The sequence below is a fragment of the Aquarana catesbeiana genome, linkage group LG08, assembly GCF_042186555.1.
Source record: "Aquarana catesbeiana isolate 2022-GZ linkage group LG08, ASM4218655v1, whole genome shotgun sequence".
In the NCBI taxonomy this organism is placed as follows: Eukaryota; Metazoa; Chordata; class Amphibia; order Anura; family Ranidae; genus Aquarana; species Aquarana catesbeiana.
Window position 1 is genome coordinate 97,179,865 of NC_133331.1, and position 22,311 is coordinate 97,202,175.

The 22,311-nt window shown below is 41.3% G+C and overlaps 1 protein-coding gene across 1 annotated transcript in view; it reads right to left on the bottom strand.

Moving 5' to 3' along the window:
- The window catches only part of POLL (DNA polymerase lambda), a 63,748-nt gene that overhangs the window by 24,215 nt on the left and 17,222 nt on the right, over window positions 1-22,311 (bottom strand). The window contains exons 3-5 of the mRNA XM_073596182.1: window positions 20,497-20,794; window positions 17,675-17,840; window positions 3,384-3,698 (exon numbers count right to left, since the gene is read on the bottom strand). Coding sequence (XP_073452283.1) covers window positions 3,384-3,698; window positions 17,675-17,840; window positions 20,497-20,794 — 779 coding nt within the window. The remainder of the gene's footprint in view (window positions 1-3,383; window positions 3,699-17,674; window positions 17,841-20,496; window positions 20,795-22,311) is intronic.

Here is a 22,311-nt window from a genome sequence, read left to right on the forward strand (position 1 = left end):
GTCTGACTTCGGGGGCGATTTCAGAGGCATCTGTGCAGGTTCCTGCACAGATGTCTATACAAATCACACCCCAAAGTAGCCAAAAGTAATACAGAAACTACTTTTGGGAATCGGCGCGGCGCCACAAATGCAGCGTGGCACCGATTCAGACGGTGACATGTCAAATCGCATGCCAAATCGCATCAATGTGAATAGAGCTGCACAAGTAATCGTCAAGAATCGTTATCGTGATTAATCGTCAAGAATCGTTATCGCGATCTTGACTAAAGAGTTTCACAATTCTATGCAAAGAATTCTCTGCTCTTCTGAAGCCACAGACCTCAAAAGAAAGGAAGAGAAAAACTGGGCAGTCTGCCAAGAAACAAAAAATTCTTTATCAGTTGAACTTAAGTATAAACATTGTAACAATTTGTCAATGGAATAGACTTCCTGTGTAAGTGAAAAAAGTTTAACCACTTAAACACTAAACCTTTTTCTGACATTTGTTGGTTTAATATTTTTTTAGTAGACACCCTAGAGAATAAAATGGTGGTTGTTGCAATATTTTATGTCACACTGTATTTGCTCAGCGGTCTTTCAAATGCAATTTTTTTGGAAAAAATTACTTTAATAAATTAAAAAAAAAAAAAATCTAACCAGTAAAGTTAGCCCATTTTTTTTTTTTTTTTTTGTATAATGTGAAAGATTTTATGTTGCGAGAATCGTGATCTTTTTATTCTAAGCAAAAAAATCATGATTCTCATTTTGGCCAGAATCGTGCAGCTCTAAATGTGAACCTAGGCACAAAAGTTTACAGCTTGTTAAAGAACAATTTAAGAAAAATAGACAATTTCTAAAAACTAGTAATGCTATCTAGTAACACAGCAGTCACGTTTAAATTACCAAGACATGTTTAAAGGTGATTTCTCACATCCACCAATCAGATTAAAACATTTTTTTTACATTTCTTTCTGTGAATGGCAGCAAAGAGCTCTGAGTGAATGTTCAAGCATTAGCAGAAGATGCATTTCAGAATCACCAGATGATAGATAAAATGGAATGGGATAGACTGCTACACTACAGCAATTTCTGGTTTAAAAAACTAAAACTAATCTGCAGGCAGGTTTAAGATTTCATTTTAATTTTGACTGGAATGTCTTTTTAAATATTTACATAATTTGATCTTATTACAATATATCTACAATGTCTCTTTTTCTAACCACAGCAATGCTCTGTAAATGATTGCAGAATATAAACTATTATGAGTACCAGTATATACCTTCCATTTTGCTCCCAAATCATAGACCTAGTCTAATCAGTACGAATAACCAGCACAGTTCACAAAGATAAGTAAAGACTTTTCAATGATTACATTCTTTAGAAAACATATAGTTGTGAAATTTATTACATAAGCCAACAATACCCATTTTAACCTCTTCACGCCGGCACCTCCCGTCCCTTTAAGAGGTTTAGGTTGCCGGGAGGTGGGGCTTAAGATCACCTGACCGTTGTGATTGCCTGTCATGGCGGTCACGTGATCCGAAAACTCCTGATGGCAAAGCAGTTAGGCACTGGCAACTGTGCAAGAAGCGCATTCTCGGCACAGCTGTATTGGCCGCAATTCACGCAAATATGTGGCCTCTCCGTGCCACTCCGTATACCTGAGTGCAGCCGGCGCCAAAGGATTAACATTTGTGAATTTGATGGCAGCAGTATGTAAAAAAGGGATCCAACCAATAACATGTTTGATTTTGCTTGTAATCTGCATTGGAATCTTTTAGGGTGTACTAAGAAACACCTTCATATTTCAAACACTTAAAGTGGAGCCCCACCTAAAAGAGGAAGCTACACTTTTTCTCACCCCCCCCGCCACATTTTACACTTTTGTGGGAGGGGAGTGGAGGGGGTACCTGGTTTTGACCGGTACCCACTTCCACTTCTGGGCAAGATAGCCACGGTGATCTTTGAGTAAGTCTGGTCCCTCCTCCATCCCCCTGCTGCCTTCTGGGACACTCATGGGTCCCAGAAGACGGCGCAACAATTCAGAAAGTGAAGCACGACTTGCACATGAGCAGTAGCGATCCGTCTGTGAAGCCCGAAGGCTTCACCGCCAGTTTCCCTTACTGAAGATGCCGGCGCCTGCAACCAAAGCCAACTGAAGAATCAGCTCGGGTGCCGACATTGCTGAATCCATGGACAGGTAAGTGTCCTTATATTAAAAGTCAGCAGATACAGTTTTTGTTCTCAGGTCACACCTCTGCAGCTGCGTTCTGCATGTAGGGCAGCCCATTAATTTCCCTCTTTAATAGATTCTTATTGAAAAAATGAAAAGGTACAAAACATGGCATATGAGAACTTTTTGAGATTGCCAAGAACATGTTAGACAGCTGGAACGTAGCTGCAGAGAATGTAAAAACATCAAACAGTATAAATAGCATATTAATAAACAAAACTATTAGCCTGCAAGTTAAAGTAGGTATCAATGAGCCAGGTAAATTTGCCGCAGGCTGCAAAACAATAAGCCGATCAAGACATCAGGTCTGAATAAACAACATGGTCTGCAGGAAGGAAGGAAGGAAGGAAGGAAGGAAAGGATGTCCACAGTAGGAAGGTGAGAAAGAGAGATGGGGTAAGGGGAGTGAGTGGTGGGAATACCCAAAACCAGCACCCCAATTCTGAACAACTATAATGAGTTATAGCTCCCCATGGACAGTGATGGATGGGTATATTGTATCCATGGGATCAGCCCATTCATTTCAATGGGCTGCACTACTCGCAGAAACGCTGGAAAAGCAGTCCCCAATCCTTTTTTTTTAAATTTGCGCTAAAAATGTGCCAGGGTTGCCAATGCCTGTGAGTGGCATTAGGAATTATTAGCGCACCTGCACATTATCTAAAGTACAACACGTTTTCAACACGTATTATCAATCAGGTTATGATAAGACCGCCAAATAGAACCAAAACATTTAAAAGTGTTCTAAAAACAAGTGGTTTTGGATGCTAAATTTTCCACAAGGGTTTAAAGCAGGGTTTCTCAACCAGGGTTCCTCCAGAGGTTGCTAGGGGTTTCTAGAGCACTGAGCAATTTCTGCTTCTCAGACAAGTTTCCACTGACACCATTGATCTTTTTAGCTATCTGTAAGGGGGCAATTCTTCCCAATGATCACAAGTGTAAGGAGCATTCTTCCCACTGACCATCACACTAATGTATCATGAGTTGTAGATATAGTTATTTTTACCAGGGGTTCACTAAGACTGGAAAGTTATTTCAAGGGTTCCTCTGTATTGAAAAGGTTGAGAAAGGCTGGTTTAAAGGAGTGATCTGCATTGCTGTGGATTGATCTTTCACATCTCTTTAAAATCAATATACAACAATGGTTACATCGATAAATATTTTTGTTTACCTGAGAAGATGTAACTTGCTTATGGTAACTTTTTAATGCATTTATAGCCTTTGAATATCCCAGAGATCTCCAGCGGTCTCCTTGAACAGAGTAGGCCTTTGCAAGAACCTCAAGCTTTTCAGTGATAAACTGATTGTGATTCTTTTTCTTGGTCTCGGATGATTGGGCGCACACCCACTTTTCAGATACCAGTGGCGCTTCTTTACCAGTCTTCTCACCCTCTGTGTTTTTTGTAATTTGCTGGCCAAACATCAATGCATCCAGGTCACCTTGATTAACACCACAATCCTCTCCATCGCTGCCCTCATCAGATTCCTTCACAGAGAGAAAATGAGATCATTGTTCATTAAACGCATCTATTATATTCTTTATAGAGTGTTGAAGAACAACACTGAAGCATACATTTCTTAACAAAAGATATATGCAAGTGTGTATATATACCGATCAGCCATAACCACTGACAAATAAAGTAAACATTGATTATCTCATTATAATGGCACCTGAAAGCAGGAGGCATATATTAGGCAGCAAGTGAACATGTTGTACCTAAAGTCAACGTGTTGAAAGCAGAAAAAAAATGGTCAAGCGTAAAGGTTTGAGCGACTTTCACAAGGAGCAAAATGTAATGTCTAGATGACTGCATCCTCAAAACTGCAACTCTTGTGGGATGTTCCCAGTCTGCAGTGGTCAGGACTAAGGATGAGCTCCTGACTGTTCGCACACTCCACGTGCCAAGCCCGCCAGGAAGTCGGCGCGGCGCTGCGCTAATCACAGGCAGTGAGACATTTCCCAATCTCTGCAGCCGCACATCGGGAAAATGTCTCACTGCCTGTGATTAGCACAGCGCCGCGCCGACTTCCTGGCTGGCTCGGCACGTGGAGTGTGCAAACACGCCGGAGATCATCCTTAGTCAGGACTGACCAAAAGTGGTCCAAGGAATAAAAAAACAGCGAACTGGCCACAGGGTCATGGGCGACCAAGGCATCACTGATGCATATGGGGAGTGAAGGCTGGCCTTGTAGTCTGATTCAATACAAGAACTACTGTAGCTCAAATTGCTGAAAAAGTTAATGCTGGTTCTGATTGAAAGGTGTCACAACACATAGTGCATTGCAGGTTGGTGTGTATGACACTGTGTAGCAGCAGACCGGTCATGCTGATACGTGTCCACAGCCAAAAGTGCCTACAATGGGAATGTGAGCATCAGAACTGGACCACAGAGCAATGGAAGAAGGTGCAGCCCCCAAAAATTCCACTTGCCCGTTTGCATTTTGCTAGTGGAATTTAGTGCAGGGCGAGTCAGGAACAGGGGCGCACAGGGCTGACAGTTTCCTGGCTGATCGCTTCTGGAAAAAGCGGTGCAGGCTTTTTTACAGAACATCAGAATGGCTGGAGGGGGGGGGGGGGTCGCTGTAACAAGGTCCCAACCCCTTAGCCGGGCTCGTGTGATAGTAGATGGAAAACTAAGCTACAATCATGGGCACAGTGAGGCTACAATCATGGGCACAGTGAGGCTACAATCATGGGCACAGTAAGCTGCATTCACGGGCAGCGAGGCTGTATTCACGGGCAGTGAGGCTGCATTCATGGGCCCAGTGAGGCTACAATCATGGGCACAGTGAGGCTACAATCATGGGCACAGTGAGGCTAAAATCATGGGCACAGTGAGCTGCATTCATGGGCACAGTGAGGCTACAATCATGAGCACAGTGAGGCTACAATCATGGGCACAGTGAGGCTACAATCATGGGCACAGTGAGGCTACAATCATGGGCACAGTGAGGCTACAATCATGGGCACAGTGAGGCTACAATCATGGGCACGGTGAGGCTACAATCATGGGCACGGTGAGGCTACAATCATGGGCACGGTGAGGCTACAATCATGGGCACGGTGAGGCTACAATCATGGGCACGGTGAGGCTACAATCATGGGCACGGTGAGGCTACAATCATGGGCACGGTGAGGCTACAATCATGGGCACGGTGAGGCTACAATCATGGGCACGGTGAGGCTACAATCATGGGCACGGTGAGGCTGCATTCATGGGCACGGTGAGGCTGCATTCATGGGAACGGTGAGGCTGCATTCATGGGAACGGTGAGGCTGCATTCATGGGAACGGTGAGGCTGCATTCATGGGAACAGTGAGGCTGCATTCATGGGAACAGTGAGGCTGCATTCATGGGAACAGTGAGGCTGCATTCATGGGCACAGTGAGGCTGCATTCATGGGCACAGTGAGGCTGCATTCATGGGCACAGTGAGGCTGCATTCATGGGCACAGTGAGGCTGCATTCATGGGCACAGTGAGGCTGCATTCATGGGCAGTGAGGCTGCATTCATGGGCACAGTGAGGCTGCATTCACGGCAGTGAGACTGCATTTGATGGCTACAGTGTGGCTGCAATAACGGGGCAACTGGTGGCGAGTAACTATTAAGGCTAGAGGCTCAGGACTTGAAATTTTGAGCCCTGAGAAGGTGTATATAGTGTACATAGGGTAATGCACTGTATTTTTTTTTTAAATGAGTGTAAAGAAAGTGGTATGGTCCAAAAAAAAAAACCTTTGATATCAGTTCAGATGTCAACATTACAACGTTTTTCATGAGAGCTACATAAACCTTTCTACTGCAACCAGAAATCTAAAGCAGATATAACAAAGATAACCTTAAGAGAATGGTTTATCAGTAAAGGCTTACTGCACTCAGTCTTTCCAGGATGAGAGCAGTAAGCCAACCCACATGCCAACCTGCTGTAGATCAATCAGGATCTTCAGCCAATCCGCTGTTTTAACAAAGCCTCCAAAAAGGGCTGAGGTTACCGTTGAGACAATAGATTTCTGAAGCTGCATTAGTGAAAGCCAATCACTCTTTAAACACATATTTACTCCTAACAGAACTTTCTACACTACAATAATCTGCATGTAATTTTACATCCCGTTTATAGGTCTGAATGAGGAGAACTGAGATGTCATAGATGCACAAGAATTCTAGGAATTTATGGCTTAACTCAACATCTATAAAGGAAGGGAGTACAGCCAGACATTAATTTGGCAGTCACATAAATATGGATAGCCAGAAAAACAGAAAGGTCCATTTATTAACAACAATCATATAAATTACATTGGCTACAACAGTACCAGATAGGAAAGTATAGTTTTGTCATGCTCCACACACTAAGTACTCCATTACACTTTGAATTAGTTTTCTTCTGGTAGTTGTATGACATAGGGATGGAACTGCCATTACTCAGGTTTCTACAGAGTGCAGTCACTACAGGAGGCATGACGGGAACTGAATGATGACACAGGGCAGAAAAGGCTGACCCATAGGCACAGCTTGAACTACAAAACTGCCAAGTCTCATCATTACGCATGTGGTAAGAATTAACCTCGCTTGTGTGGTCTTCTTGAATATTCTAATGTTCAGCCATGCCAGTTTGCAAACAGGATCTAATGTATAACCTACTTCTAAGTCATAAAAAACATGGGTCTGAGTTGCAAACATCAGCAAATATTGGTGGAAACCATACTCGGCTATCAAAGTGCCTTTGCAAATCTGATTACTGAACGGTTGGTAGCGCCAACAGAGGGTTACACACTGAAATCAGAAAATAGATACCAGATTTCAACATGAGATTGCCCCAGCCTGCAATGCCCAATAAGAGGTCCAGCTTTTCATTGACCAGAAACATTGGGTTTGACTTACTAAAACTGGAGAGTGCAAAATCTGGTGCAGCTGTGCATAGTAGCCATAGTAGTATGCAGAACTCCACCCGATTTTGCACTTTCCAGTTTTTCTAAATCAATCCCATAATCATTCTGTAACCAATAGACATGTGCAATTCATTTAGTTTTAAATTCGTTTAACGAATATAGGCAAATTTGTTAATTCGGAAATATCTGAATTTACGAAATTTTGAATTTCGGAAATTCAAAAATTAAAAAATTAGGAAATTAGAAATTTGAAAATCAGGAAATTCGGAGATACAAAAATAAGAATGAAAATCTGAAGATTCAAAAGAACGAAAATCCAAAAATTCAAAAACCCGAAAATTCGAACATCTTAAATATTAACTAACAATAACTTAACTATTACATTATAGGTATTGGAATTTCCTTTCAAATTTGGCTGTTAGTGAACGTAAGGAATACGAATTTATCTGAAGTTACGAATTATCCGTAATAACGAATGCCGTATCTAATCGAATGGAGTGTAACAAATTAATAATAATAAATAACAATAATAATAAAAATTTATTATTATTATTCGTTTCGTTCCATTTGTTTAGATGCGGCATTCGTTACTTCAGATAAATTTGTATTCGTTATGTTCACTAACAGCTTAATTTGAAAGGAAATCAATACCTATAAGTTAATAGTTAGTTATTATTAGTTAGTTATTATTTTGAATTTTTGGATTTTCATTCTTTCGAATTTTCGAATTCCGAATTTCCTGAAAAAAACCCAAAAAGGAATAAAACTAAAACTAACAAATTTTTCGGCAGTGCACATGTCTAGTAACCAATAAATAAAGTGCAAAGGGGGTGGTTTTAAATGTTTTGCTGCAGAAACTTATAGTATGATAGTTTTGAAATCACTTGGGAGGTGAGAATTTTGAGTGTCAAAAAAGTTAGTTTTTTTTAGCTTTTAACAACTAAACAATAACCCTTACCCTAAAGCACAAGCTGCAAACAAAAAACCAGAGGGCTGAAACTGGCCTTGTCATGTGGCCCTCCCAGCGGCCGCTACCTTTTGTGTTTACAGTGACAGCTATGCTCTCAGCGGCTCCTGATCCCTGCAGGAACTCATGGCAGGGACAGATCTGACAGAAGGGTCTCCCTGCAAGGCAGCAAAACTGAATTCACTGATACTGGATTTGAATACAAAGATCCAACTACACAGGTACTGGAGCCCCATACACAGGGAGGGAGCCACCTAGCAGAGATGCGAGAAAACTTTGGGGGGGTTTGAAGGCTGTATAGATGCGGAGGCAGATGTGTGCAGAGGTGGGGAGACAGGGGTGGTGGGTACAGAGGTCAGAGCCCAGGAGGAGGGATGGAAGAAGAAAAATGCTGACTATGACCCTAAGAATACCATCCATACAGGCAAGCACGGAGGTGGAAACATGATGCTTTTTCTCTGTTAAAGGTAGAGGCTGACAATTGCCGCATTGAGGGGCCAATGGACATGGCCATGTATTGTAAAATCTTGGATGAGAACCTTCTTCCCTCAGCCAGAACACTGAAGATGGGTCGTGGATGGGTCTTCCAGCATGACAATGACCCAAAACATACCGCCAAGGCAATAAAGGAGTGGCTCAAGAAGAAGCACATTAAGGTCATGGAGTAGCCCGGCCAGTCTCCAGACCTTAATCCTATAGAAAATTTATGGAGGGAGCTGAAACTTTGAGTTGCCAAGCAACAGCCAAGAAACCTTAAGGATTTAGAGAAGATCTTTAAAGAAGAGTGGACCAAAATCCCTCCTGTGTGCAAACCAGTGCTTGCCAACAAGGGTTTCTCCACCAAGTACTAAGTTATGTTTTGCTTAGGGATCAAATACTTATTTTACTGACTGAACTGCAACTTAATTTATAGCAATATATTTATGTGTTTTTTCTGGATTCTTGGTTGGTATTCTGTCTCTATCATTTAAAATACACCTATGATAAAAATTATAGATCCTTAATTTCTTAGTAAGTGGGCAAACTTACAAAATCTGCAGGGATCAAATAATTATTTTCCTACTGTATGTAGTGTAATCCTGAACCCTGAACTCTGTAGGTAGAGCACCCCAGATACAACCAGCCCTTTGAGGGCAACCATACAGCTGATGCGGTCTGCGATGAAATTGAGTTTTGACACCTTTGCCCTAAAAGGTATTCCTGAACTTGAATAAACCCCTCAAAGCAAATCCTCCATTTGCTATAGTTTACAGAAACGGCTGCTAAATAAAAATTCTGCTTGTAAACCACGTAGCAGTGCATAAATAAAAGCTTTGTCAAGTTTGTCACTTGAGACCCAGTTATGCTCCCACTGAGCGTTACCATCTTGCCTCATCTACAGCGAACTACAACAGCCAACATGTAAGTCGCCATTGCCTTTCTGTGTTGCAACTCACTACATACAGGAGCAAGAAGGAAAAGTTGTTATAATTGAAAGGGGGGGTTTAGCTGATGACTGACAGAAAATGTAAATCTGGATTGTTTAGCACGTTTTGCGAAGCAGTCCCCTAACAGAGCAGATTATAAAGATGCCATCATGTTTATATGCTTGGTGAATGAAAAGGTTCTCTTTAACTCATTCCATTAGAAAAAAACATTCATCAAACATCATTAACAAAGTTATAATCTGCATATTAGAGAGTGTTAGAGGCTTTTAAAGGGCATTTATAACATTAAGGACCACATTGGGTGGGACTGGAGAATGTGGGACTGAGCCCGAGCTAGGCTTTAGCTGAACTTGCACAATTTTAAACCTGCATTTCAGTGCAAGTTTGGGGGTGATTCGAAAGACATCTGTGCAGGTTCATGCACAGATATCTATTGAAATCGCCCCCAAACTCGCCAAAAGTAGTGCAGGAACTACTTTTGGAAATCGGTGTGGCGTCGCACCCAATGGGACAGTGTTGTTGCCGGCAAAATGTCGAATCGGCGTGAATGGGGGGATAAAGTGATAGGAAAGCCTTTTTTTTTTTTTTTTTAAAAACAAACATGATATACTTACCTGCTCTGTGCAGTGGTTTTGCACAGAGCAGCCCGGAACCTCCTCTTCTCAGGTCCCACGCTGGCGCTCCTGGTTCCTCCCTTCTGCTGGTTACCCCCAGAGCAAGCAGATTGCTCTGCATAGAATGCATGAAGGTAAAAATTATTGTACCTTTATACAACCACTTTAAGAGCAAGAACAAAAGAATTTTGAGCAACAATCTCAGCCAGTTTACAAAAGGAACTATGATTTACTAAACTCCTAATAAAATACTCACATTTGGATATGCATGAGGAAACCACACACTACTAAAAAGAAAATGCCTCTGCAAAACGTGGGTTTGAATTACAAAGGCCCGAGCTAGGCTCGGGCCTTTGTAGCTTTGGGCCTTTGTAGCTGTATAAATTATGCTAATGAACAGAACAATTAAGCATGACTACCAAGTCAACTGGCCCCTTAGAGCCCTTTCACACTGGGGCAGGGTCGGTGGTAAAACGCCGCTATTATTAGCGGCGTTTTACCGTCGGTATGCGGCCGCTAGCGGGGCGGTTTTACCCCCCGCTAGCGGCCGAGAAAGGGTTAAATACCACCGCAAAGCGCCTCTGCAGAGGCGCTTTGCCGGCAGTATAGCCGCGCCGTCCCATTGATTTCAATGGGCAGGAGCGGTAAAGGAGCGGTATACACACCGCTCCTTCACCGCTCCGAAGATGCTGCTGGCAGGACTTTTTTTACCATCCTGCCAGCGCATCGCTCCAGTGTGAAAGCCCTCAGGGCTTTCACACTGGAATGAAAGTAGCGGCACTTTCGGGTCGGTTTGCAGGCGCTATTATTAGCGCAATAGCGCCTGCAAACCGCCCCAGTGTGAAAGGGCTCTTCAAAGCAAGCACAAAAGAGAAACTAGATCAAAAGCTAAATTTTTCAAATACAAATGATATGTATATAAAAATATGGCTGGTAAGGTATAGATAGGATACTGCAGTCCCTTCTGTTAACCCTGGAATCAAAACGATTTCAGGTACAACAATAACAGCATATAGGATATAGAAACTAGCTTCAAGCTGAAATTTACTCTTCTAAAACCACATAATAGAGAAACAGGCTAGAGAGCCTGCCAACAGAGCTACACAAAAATGAAGTGGCTTTTCAAAATATCTCCACAAGCTATAGGAAATAATCAAACAGTGCCACGTCCTTCCTCCTTCAGTAAGAGAAGCCTTGATCATTGTTCTACCCGAGTAAGGAATGGCCGGGTCTGACATGTCTATCATTTGTCCAAATGGAATCATAAGAAGAGAGTCACTGATAATGTCGTCTTGCAGGACTTGGGAGTATCCACTAACCCTACATAGCTTTTATTTGTAGACAGAAGGGATATGAGAAAATGGCAGATTTCACTTCATTAAAGTCCCCCCTCATTAGGTAAGAACATGATGTTAGATATGGAGGGACAGAGAATCCTAGCACCAACTTTAACCCTTTGTTTATCAACAGTCAAATGATCTCTATGTCAGCTGTGATGTTGTGATCACATGACTTTGTCAATCATCAACACCATTTTGGCATCAAATGACAAGACTCTTAATTTACGATATGCAAAGTACGGTCACAAAAAGAATTGAGATTGTGCTCGCTGGCAACATTGGCAATATTTTCTCTAGTAATATACAGTGGGGCAAAAAAGTATTTAGTCAGCCACCAATTGTGCAAGTTCTCCCATTAAAAAAGATGAGAGAGGCCTGTAATTGTCATCATGGGTATACCTCAACTATGAGAGACAAAATGTGGAAACAAATCTGGACAATCACATTGTCTGATTTTTGAAAGAATTTATTTGCAAATTATGGTGGAAAATAAGTATTTGGTCACCTAGAAACAAACAAGATTTCTGGCTCTCACAGACCCGTATCTTCTTCTTTAAGAGGCTACTCTGTCCTTCACTCGTTACCTGTATTAATGGCACCTGTTTGAACTTGTTATCAGTATAAAAGACACCTATCCACAACCTCAAACAGTCACACTCCAAACTCCACTATGGTGAAGACCAAAGAGCTGTCCAAGGACACCAAAAAACAAATTTGTAGACCTGCACCAGGCTGGGAAGACTGAATCTGCAATAGACAAGCAGCTTGGTGTGAAGAAATCAACTGTGGGAGCAATAATTAGAAAATGGAAGACATACAAGACCACTGATAATCTCCCTCGATCTGGGGCTCCACACAAGATCTCACCCCGTGGGGTCAAAATGATCACAAGAACGGTGAGCAAAAATCCCTGAACCACACGGTTGGACCTAGTGAATGACCTGCAGAGAGCTGGGACCAACGAAACAAAGGCTACCATCAGTAACACACTACGCCGCCATGGACTTAGATCCTGCAGGGCCAGACCTGTCCCCCTGCTTAAGCCAGTACATGTCCGGCCCAGTCTGAGGTTTGCTAGAGAGCATTTGGATGATCCAGAAGAGGATTGGGAGAATGTCATATGGTCAGATGAAACCAAAGTAGAACTGTTTGGTAGAAACACAACTCGTCGTGTTTGGAGGGGAGAGAATGCTGAGTTGCAACTGAAGAACAACATGCCTACTGTGAAACATGGGGGTGGCAACATCATGCTTTGGGGCTGTTTCTCTGCAAAGGGAACAGGATGACTGATCCGTGTACATGAAAGAATGAATGGGGCCATGTACCGTGAGATTTTGAGTGCAAACCTCCTCCCATCAGCAAGGACATTGAAGATGAAACGTGGCCGGGTCTTTCAGCATGACAATGATCCCAAACACACCGCCCGAGCAACGAAGGAGTGGCTTCATAAGAAGCATTTCAAGGTCCTGGAGTGGCCTAGCCAGTCTCCAGATCTCAACCCCATAGAAAACCTTTGGAGGGAGTTGAAAGTCCGTGTTGCCCAGCGACAGCCTCAAAACATCACTGCTCTAGAGGAGGTCTGCATGGAGGAATGGGCCAACATACCAGCAACAGTGTGTGACAACCTTGTGAAGACTTACAGAAAACGTTTGACCTCTTTCATTGCCAGCAAAGGATATATAAAAAAGTATTGAAGTGAACTTTTGATATTGACAAAATACTTATTTTCCACCATAATTTGCAAATAAATTCTTTCAAAAATCAGACAATGTGATTGTCTGGATTTGTTTCCACATTTTGTCTCTCATAGTTGAGGTATACCTATGATGACAATTACAGGCCTCTCTCATGTTTTTAAGTGGGAGAACAGTGGGAGAACTTGCACAATTGGTGGCTGACTAAATACTTTTTTGCCCCACTGTATACACATAACATTTTTCAGTCAAGGAAGTTTGTTGCACAGCGTTGGATGTTCCTAAAGCCCCAATTACACATGGATTTAATAAACCAAAGTATGATTAGGAAAACACCTTTATCTATGGCAGAACTGGATGCATTTCAGTGATTCCTCACCAAAGACGTGGTTCAATAAAACACCTATATGGCATGCAAGTTTGAGTAATATCCTAATTCTACATCCCTTATATTTTACTGAAAAAAAAAGTGTGCACAAGCCTCTAACCAGAACTCACCATGAAATCAGACAATAAAATTATATAAAAAATATCAACATCGATTAATAAAATCACCAAATAAAGTATTGTTTTGGGAGTGGATTTTTATTTTCACACAAGATAGTTTATATTGGAGTGGAGTGAAGTGGCGTTTATAGTGGAACCCCAGAACATTCCTTCAGGAGTGGACTTTCATTTCTATTACAGTATTGTTTGAGTCTACAGTGCATCCGGAAAATATTTACGTGCTTCACTTGTTCCACATTTTGTTATGTTACGGCCTTTTTTCAAAATGGATTAAATGCATAATTTTCCTCAAAATTCTACAAACAATACCCCATAATGACAATGTGAAAGAAGTTTGTTTGAAATCTGTGGAAATGTATTAAAAAAAAAAAAAAAATGAAAAAAATCACATGTACATAAGTATTCACAGCATTTGCCATAACACTCAAAACGTGAGCTTATGTACATCCTGTTTCCACTGATCATCCTTAAGATGTTTCTACAACTTGACTGAAGTCCACCTGTGGTAAATTCAGTTGATTGGACATGATTTGGAAAGGCACACACCTGTCTATGCAAGGTCCCACTATTAACAGTGCATGTTAGAGCACAAACCAAGCCATGAAGTCCAAGGAATTGTCTGTAGACCTCCGAGACAGGATTGTATCGAGGCACAGATCTGGGGAAGGGTACAGAAACATTTTGGCTGCATTGAAGGTCTCAATAACACAGTGGCCTCCATCATCCGTAAATGGAAGAAGTTTGGAAACACCAGGACACTTCCTAGACAGGGCTGCCCAGCTGAACTGAGCGATCGGGGGAGAAGGGCCTTAGTCGGGGAGGGGTGACCAAGAACCCACAGGTCATTCTGACAGAGCTCCAGCATTTCTCTTTGGAGAGAGGAGAACCTTCCAGAAGAACAACCATCTCTGCAGCACTCCACCAATCAGGCATGTATGGTAGAGTGGCCAGACAGAAGCCACTCCTCAGTAAAAAGCACGACAGCCCACCTGGAGTTTGCCAAAAAGCACCTGAAGGACACTCAGATCATGAGAAACAAAATTATCTGGTCTGATGAACAAAGATTGAACTCTTTGGCCTGAATAGCAAGCGTTATGTCTGGTGGAAACCAGGCACCACTCATCACCTGGTCAATACAGTGAAGCGTGGTGGTGGCAGCATCATGCTGTGGGGATGTTTTTCAGAGGTAGGAACTCAGAGACTAGTCAGGATCGAGGGAAAGATGAATGCAGCAATGTAGAGAGACATCCTTGATGAAAACCTGCTCCAGAGCACTCTGGGCCTCAGACTGGGGCGAAGGTTCATCTTCCAACAGGACAACGACCCTAAGTACACAGCCAATATAACAAAGGAGTGGCTATGGGACAACTCTGTGAATGTCCTTGGGTGGCCCAGCCAGAGCCCAGACTTGAATCCGATTGAACATCTCTGGAGAGATCTGAAAATGGCTGTGCACTCCCCATCTAACCTGATGGAGCTTGAGAGGTCCTGCATCTGAGAAAATGCCCAAAAATAGGAGTGCCAAGCTTGTAGCATCATACTCAAAAAGACTTAAGGCTGTAATTAGTGCCAAAGGTGCTTCAACAAAGGCTGTGAATACTTATGTACTTGGGATTTTTTTTTTTTTTTATAAATTTGCAAAGATTTCAAACAAACTTCTTTCACGTTGTCCTTAAGGGGTATTTTTTGTAGAATTTTGAGGAAAATAATGAATTTAGTTCATTTTGGAATAAGGCTGTAACATAACAAAATGTGGAAAAAGTGAAGCGTTGTGAATACTTTCCGTATGCACTGTATATGGTTTCATCTTTTCACTTTATTGAGGACTTCCTTCATTGATGTTGAAATTTTTTACAGTTGTGCTCAAAAGTTTGCATACCCTGGCAGAAATTGTGAAATGTTGGCATTAATATTGAAAATATGACTAATCATGCCAAAAAAATGTCTTTTATTTAAGGATAGTGATTACATGAAGCCATTTATTAATCACGTATTTGGATCCTTTTTAAATCATAATGTTAACAGAAATCACGCAAATGGCCCTGATAAAAAGTTTACATACCTTGCAATGTTTGGTCTTGGTACAGACACAGAAGGTGGCACACACAGGTTGAAAAGGCAATTAAAGGTTAATTTCTCACATTTTTGGCTTTTTAAATCACAATTAGTGTCTGTGTATAAATAGTCAATGATTTTTTTAGCTCTCTCACTTGGATGCCCTAAGCAGGCTAGACACTGAGCCATGAGGAGGTAGAAAAGAACAGTCAAAAACCTGCGTAACAAGGTAATGAAACTTTACAAAGATGGAAAAGGATATAAAAAGATACCCAAAGCCTTGAATATGCCAGTCAGTACTGTTCAATCATTTAATAATAAGTGGAATATTTGGGGATCTCTTGATACCAAGCCAAGGTCAGATAGATCAAGAAAGATTTCAGCCACAACTGCCACAGGAATTGTTCGGGATACAAAGAAAACCCCACAGGTAACCTCAGGAGAAATACAGGCTGCTCTGGAAAAAGATGGTGTGGTTGTTTTTAAGGAGCATATTACAATGATACTCAAACAAAAAAAAGCTGCATGGTCAAGTTGCCAGAAAGAAGCCTTTACATGCACAAGTCCCACAAAAAAGCCTGGTTACAATATGCCCAACAACAACTTGACATGCCTCAGTGGCATTGGCGCAGTAAAGGCTTCCTTCTGGCAGCTCAGCCATGCAGCTCTTTTTTGTTGAAGTATCGTTGAATTGTACTCCTTAAAAACAACCACACTGTCATTTTGGAGAGCAGCCTGTATTTCTCCTGAGGTTACCTGTAGGTTTTTCTTTGTATCCTGGGCAATTCTTCCATCAGTTGTGGCTGCAATCTTTCTTAGTCTACCTGACCTTGACTTATTGGTATCAAAGGAGCCTCGAATCTTCCACGTCTTAATAAGGGATTAAACAGTAATATTCATACTCAAGGCTTTAGGTATCTTTTTATATCCTTGTCCATCTTTATAAAGTTCCATTAGTTTGTTACGCAGGTCTTTTGACTGTTCTTTTCTACCCCCTCATGGCTCGGTGTCTAGCCTGCTTAGGGCATCCAAGTGAGAGCCAACAAACTCATTAACTATTTATACACAGACACTAATTGTGATTTATAAAGCCACAAATGTTAGAAATTAACCTTTAATTGCCATTTTATCCTGTGTGTGCCACCTTCTGTGTCTGTACCAAAGCCAAACATTCCAGGGTATGTAAACTTTTTATCAGGGCCAATTGGGTGATTTTTGTTATCATTCTGATTTAAAAAGGATCCAAAAAACTATGTGATAATAAATGGCTTCATGTGATCTCTATCCTTATATAAAAGACATTTTTTGGTATGATTAGTCATATTTTCAATATCAATTTCACAATTTCTGCCAGGGGATGCAAACTTTTAAGCTCAACTGTATATAATTTTATTGTTTGATTTCATTGTTTTATGATTAGAGGTATTCTTCTTTAGTTTAGGATTTCGTTTTTCCCTGTATAAGGAACACAGTGTGCAGCATTACCTCCAAGCACTGAGTGCATAATTACTTGTCTGTTAATCTACACATATTAACCCTCTTCAACCTGGTTGACCTTGGTGTCTGTCTCCTGCTGGACGCTGTCCCTGATATCAATATCAGGTCAAATACCATTCTCTACAAATGATACCATGCAAGCACTAGTTTTGTAATGATCAATTGTGCTTCCAAATTGTACTCTTAGTGATTTGTTAATTAGGAAAAAAGTATCAAATAATGCATAGTTATGATAATACTACACATATTATGCTTTTTTAAACTGAGCCTTATCTGAACACTATCATTGGTACAGAAATAACTAAAGTGATATTAGGATAGAGATAAGATCAGCAGTTGCAGAAGTAAATGCAATTTATATGGATTGCATTATTATTATTAAAAGCTTAAATTGTTTACTAAGCATTTATTTTTTCAATTATAAGTTAGGGCTAAGCAGCTGATTTTCCACCTATAGAGAAAATCGTCCACCTCACCTGTACTTTAAGCAGTTTGCCATCACTCAGCTTAGAGAGATCACAAGCTTCTTCCGTGTGGGTGCAGCTGGCTGTAGCTTGTGGCAGTTCATCATGCTCTTTCTTGTCATCCACAATGCCCGTGTCCCTTTGTTCAGGCTCTGCTTGGTCTTTCACATCCAGGTACCTGCCATACGATTATAGTTATTTTAAGATTCACCTTTACATGTGGTTTTATTGAAGTTTGCAGACATACAGTACTTGTATGCCCATGGGGCAAATACTTGAAAGTAAGGGGAGGCAGGAACATAGCTATTAAGTGATAACAGGAGATTTCAGGAACAAATTCTAGGAAACAGGTAAGCAGAAGAAAGAAGCTTTCAGGAAATAATTTATAAACAGTTACAGCTGTCAGTATAAAGGCAATAAGTGACAATACAACTGCATTATTTACTATGCAGAACTATTAACCTGCTCCTACCTTATTCCTTGTTAAATGCCACCTTAACCCTTATACACTGAGCTAAAAAACTGGGCCTACACTCAAACATTAATGCACCGTACACACGATACACGAACGGAAAATGTTCGATGGGAGCTTGTTGTCAGAAATTCCGACTGTGTGTAGGCTCCATCGGACATTTTCCATTGGAATTCCCAACACACAAAATTTGAGATCTGGATCTCAAATTTTCCGACAACAAAATCCGTTGTCGTAAATTCCAATCGTGTGTACACAATTCCGACGCACAAAGTTCCACGCATGCTCGGAATCAAGCAGAAGAGCCGCACTGGCAATTGAACTTCATTTTTCTCGTCGTACGTGTTGTACATCACTGCGTTCTTGACGTGTGGAATTTCCGACAAGGTTTGTGTGACAGTGTGTATGCAAGACAAGTTTGAGCCATCATCCATCGGAAAAAAACGATGGATTTTGTTGTCGGAAAATCCTATTGTGTGTACAGGTCCCAATTAATTCTGACCACATGCATGAAAGCCTAGGATACTAATTTCATTATAACTAACTGACGTGCTATCCAAGGTCCCATTCACAGATGTGTAGTAAATCAAATACGTTATAACTCATAACGGTTTAGTGCAGATGAACATCTATAAGTTTTGTGAAGCACAAATCTTACCATGCATGTTACAGGGCTAAGATGGTTGAAAACATGTACATACAACATGGTAAAGAAAGCTCTCATTAGAAATCAGCTCACCTTTTAAACAACATATACCAAAATGTTTTTGTAAAAGTGCATATCAACACAGTTATTTAAAGCAAACAAGCATTGGTGAAGTAAAACTCACAAGCATTGGTGAAGTAAAACTCACAAAGCATTGGTGAAGTAAAACTCACAAAGCATTGGTGAAGTAAAACTCTTGTATTTTATAGATTGGGCCCCATTGATACATGTGCATATCCGTGCACTGGGGCACATAAAAGTAAACCTGAGCTTTGCCTATGCCCTCCTAAGAAATATCTTACACCCAGTATTTATGGTCATTCCTCCTCTTCCTACCATAAGACAGCACTAGCTTCTTGGACTGTCACATTCTGGGGAGTCTTTATCCCTGTGTACTCCAACCAAACTAACTTGCACCGGGATTTTTTTTTTTTACTTTGCACCAGTGGGCAAACAGGAAGTCAAGTAAACAGTGATGAGGATAAGCAGCATGGGGGTTGGGGGGAAATCACGTGTATCTGTTACTTTGTCATGTACATAGGAAAAACAACATTTCCATTTAGAAACCTGCATTTCTATCTTAGTTTTGTGAATTTCAACTTGCATGTAGAAATATGCCTATATGTGTACACTAACTGCTTTCAGGGCAATAGACTTTAAAAGGCATAGTCCATGTTTGTGACTTTGTGAAGCACAGTCACATACACTATCCCCCTGAACCCAATCTACCACCCCCTTACCAGAATTGTGGATACTGGATGTGACTGTTCTTTGAATTCAGCATAGCTATGAAAGGCTCTGCTTACACAGGTGCATCATTTATTCATGGGAATCTATCAGATCTATCAGTGGCAGATTCCACAAGTCCCATCTGCCACTACAGCAACAGGGCCCACAAAGCACGCTGGCAGGAGTGCAGTGATGTCACAACTTCCCCCAGCCCCACAACATAACATACCTCTGTGCAGACCTGGGGTTGGGGGTAGGCAATGCATGAGTCTTTGCATTGCACCTGAAATACACAGATTGTGGATAAAATGCTCTGCAGGCCAGAATAAATAAATTGAATAAATGTATATTTTGTATTTTATCATTGTTGGTGCATTTAATATTTTTTATTTAAAAGTTGCTAGATAGATGATGCTAGTGTCTGAAGTTACCCAAATTTATTCTGGTCACAATGATCACAAGGTATTGGGGCCGGCCTGGTACAATGATCTGTCATCTGCTGTGTCCGGTAGACACAGTGGGTGACAGTCCAGCCATAGTGTGGCCCCTAGAGCGTGCAGGAGGTGTCCGACTAGGAGGACTTCATATGATGCTCACTCAGGGCGAAAAAGCACCTGCTTGGCCACCATTTGACTATAGGAAAAGCAGGAAGCAGTTAAAAGGGTAACTCCATGAAAAAATGTATAGTATAACCAATTGGTACTCAAGTCATAGAGTAATTTAATGTTGTTAAAAATTACCTTTACTTTTCAATCTGCAGCGCTGTAATTTTCTGTAAAATTCAATGCAATATGGCTACCCGGAGGTGTTTAGTACACACTTGGTATACAAAACACAACTAAAAATTTTATTTCCTGCTTCTGTGAGTGGCTCAGAGGGGATTCTTATTTTCTCAACAAAAGTGAAGTTACTCTTTAAGAAACATACCTGTCTGGAATGAATATGCTGTACCCTGCTGTATTTACAACCTTCTTGTCTTTTATACACATGCTTAACCAGCTGGATTTCACTAGCTGTACACCTGTGGGTAGTTTTGACAACTTCAAAAGTCGAAAAGCACGGCCACAGTCCATTCCATCATCCACTATAATGTGTGTCACCTCTGGACAAAACAGGGGGACGACCTGGCCACCATTCTGAATGATCTGCTTCTGAAAGATCCCAGATCTGGCTTGGCCAATTCCAGCCTGAAGGATATAAGCACTGACTCCAGCAAAACATTCTCCTGAATAGATACATAAAAAAAAGAAGGAGGAAAAAAAAAAAAAAGGATTAGCAGCGTTTTTGCTTTCATTATACAATGCTACACAGTCCGATTACATGATTCATTCAAGGTAAAACCTGGTCACTCTATTTAAATATGTTTTGGGAATGCCACCTTTTTACCCCCTTCTGGTCCTCACCTTGGGCACTGTGTTACAAACTTACAGAAGTCCAAAAAGACAATTCCGCAAAAGATACAAAACCTTGCTATTGATCCACTTAGTAAATGTGGCCAGAGCCAGTATCCCTATCCTGTGGAACCAGACCCCCCCACTTTGATGCAATGGTCAGCTCATATCAATGAAATCAAGCAAATTAAATATATAACTGCCTCTCCCTACCATTAGGAGAAGAAATTTAGGAAAACCTGGTGCTACTGGCGAGAGTTTGGTTCCACCCTGGAATATGGTTTTCATCTTCTACATGACCTCACGTGACCAAACTTCTCCTCCATTACAGCTCTATTATTTGTTCCCTGTGTAGAGTTAAGGTGGTTCTAAAGCCTTGAGGTTTTTTAACCCTAATGCAATAAGGTTCTGTGCTGCAGGAGCCCTCCCTTATACTTACCTGAGCCCGATCCCGATCCAGTGATGTGCATGAGAGCAGCGCCTTTTGCCGCACTCCCTCCTGCCTGGGCACATTGATAGCAGCTTGAGCCACTGGCTCCAGCTGCTGTCAATTAAATGCTTTGTGAGGGAGTGGGGGGCAGGGCCAAGCCGCCCGCTTTGTGTTAATAGACGCAGACAGGGCAGCTCGGGAGCGAGTCCACATGGGTGCCCCCATAGAAAGAGGCTTTCTATAGGGGCACTCAGTGAAGGGGAGGAGCCTGGAGCGATAGTGGGGGATCCAAAAAGGAGGAGGATCGGGGCTGCTCTGTACAAAACCATTGCACAAAGCAGGCAAGTATACCATGTTTATTATTTTAATTTAAAAAAAAAAAATGAAATTTTAATATTACTCTAAAAACTAGCATATTCCTCTTTCTTTCTCTACTGCTAAGGACTGATTAGCTGCAACACATTAAAATGTCTGTTCTTGGGTACAGACACACTTCAAAATGTACTGTTATTTAAAAAGCTGATCTATTTTTTGTGTGTGTTCATTATAAATGCAGGTCGAATTAAAAGAGAACTGTATTTTTAGAACAGTTATTCTTATTCTGACCCCACCCCCTAAATATCATACTCACCGGTCCTTTCTCCGGACAGATCTTAACTAGGAACCTTGTCTACATTTCTTCTACACAAGCACATAAAATCACTATTCATCCCAATGGAGACGCTGTCTAGTGTGTTCCAACAATGAACAGCTTATCCATAGGAACTGATAGAGATTTTCTACTAAGCCAGAAGATGCTTCCCAACCACACAGTGAAGATCTAGCAGGTGGGAGAAGAATCTGGGGACAAGGGAGTTATAGGGTAACTGAACTTTTAGATAATATTAATAAAATATATATTTTTATCAAACACACTTATTC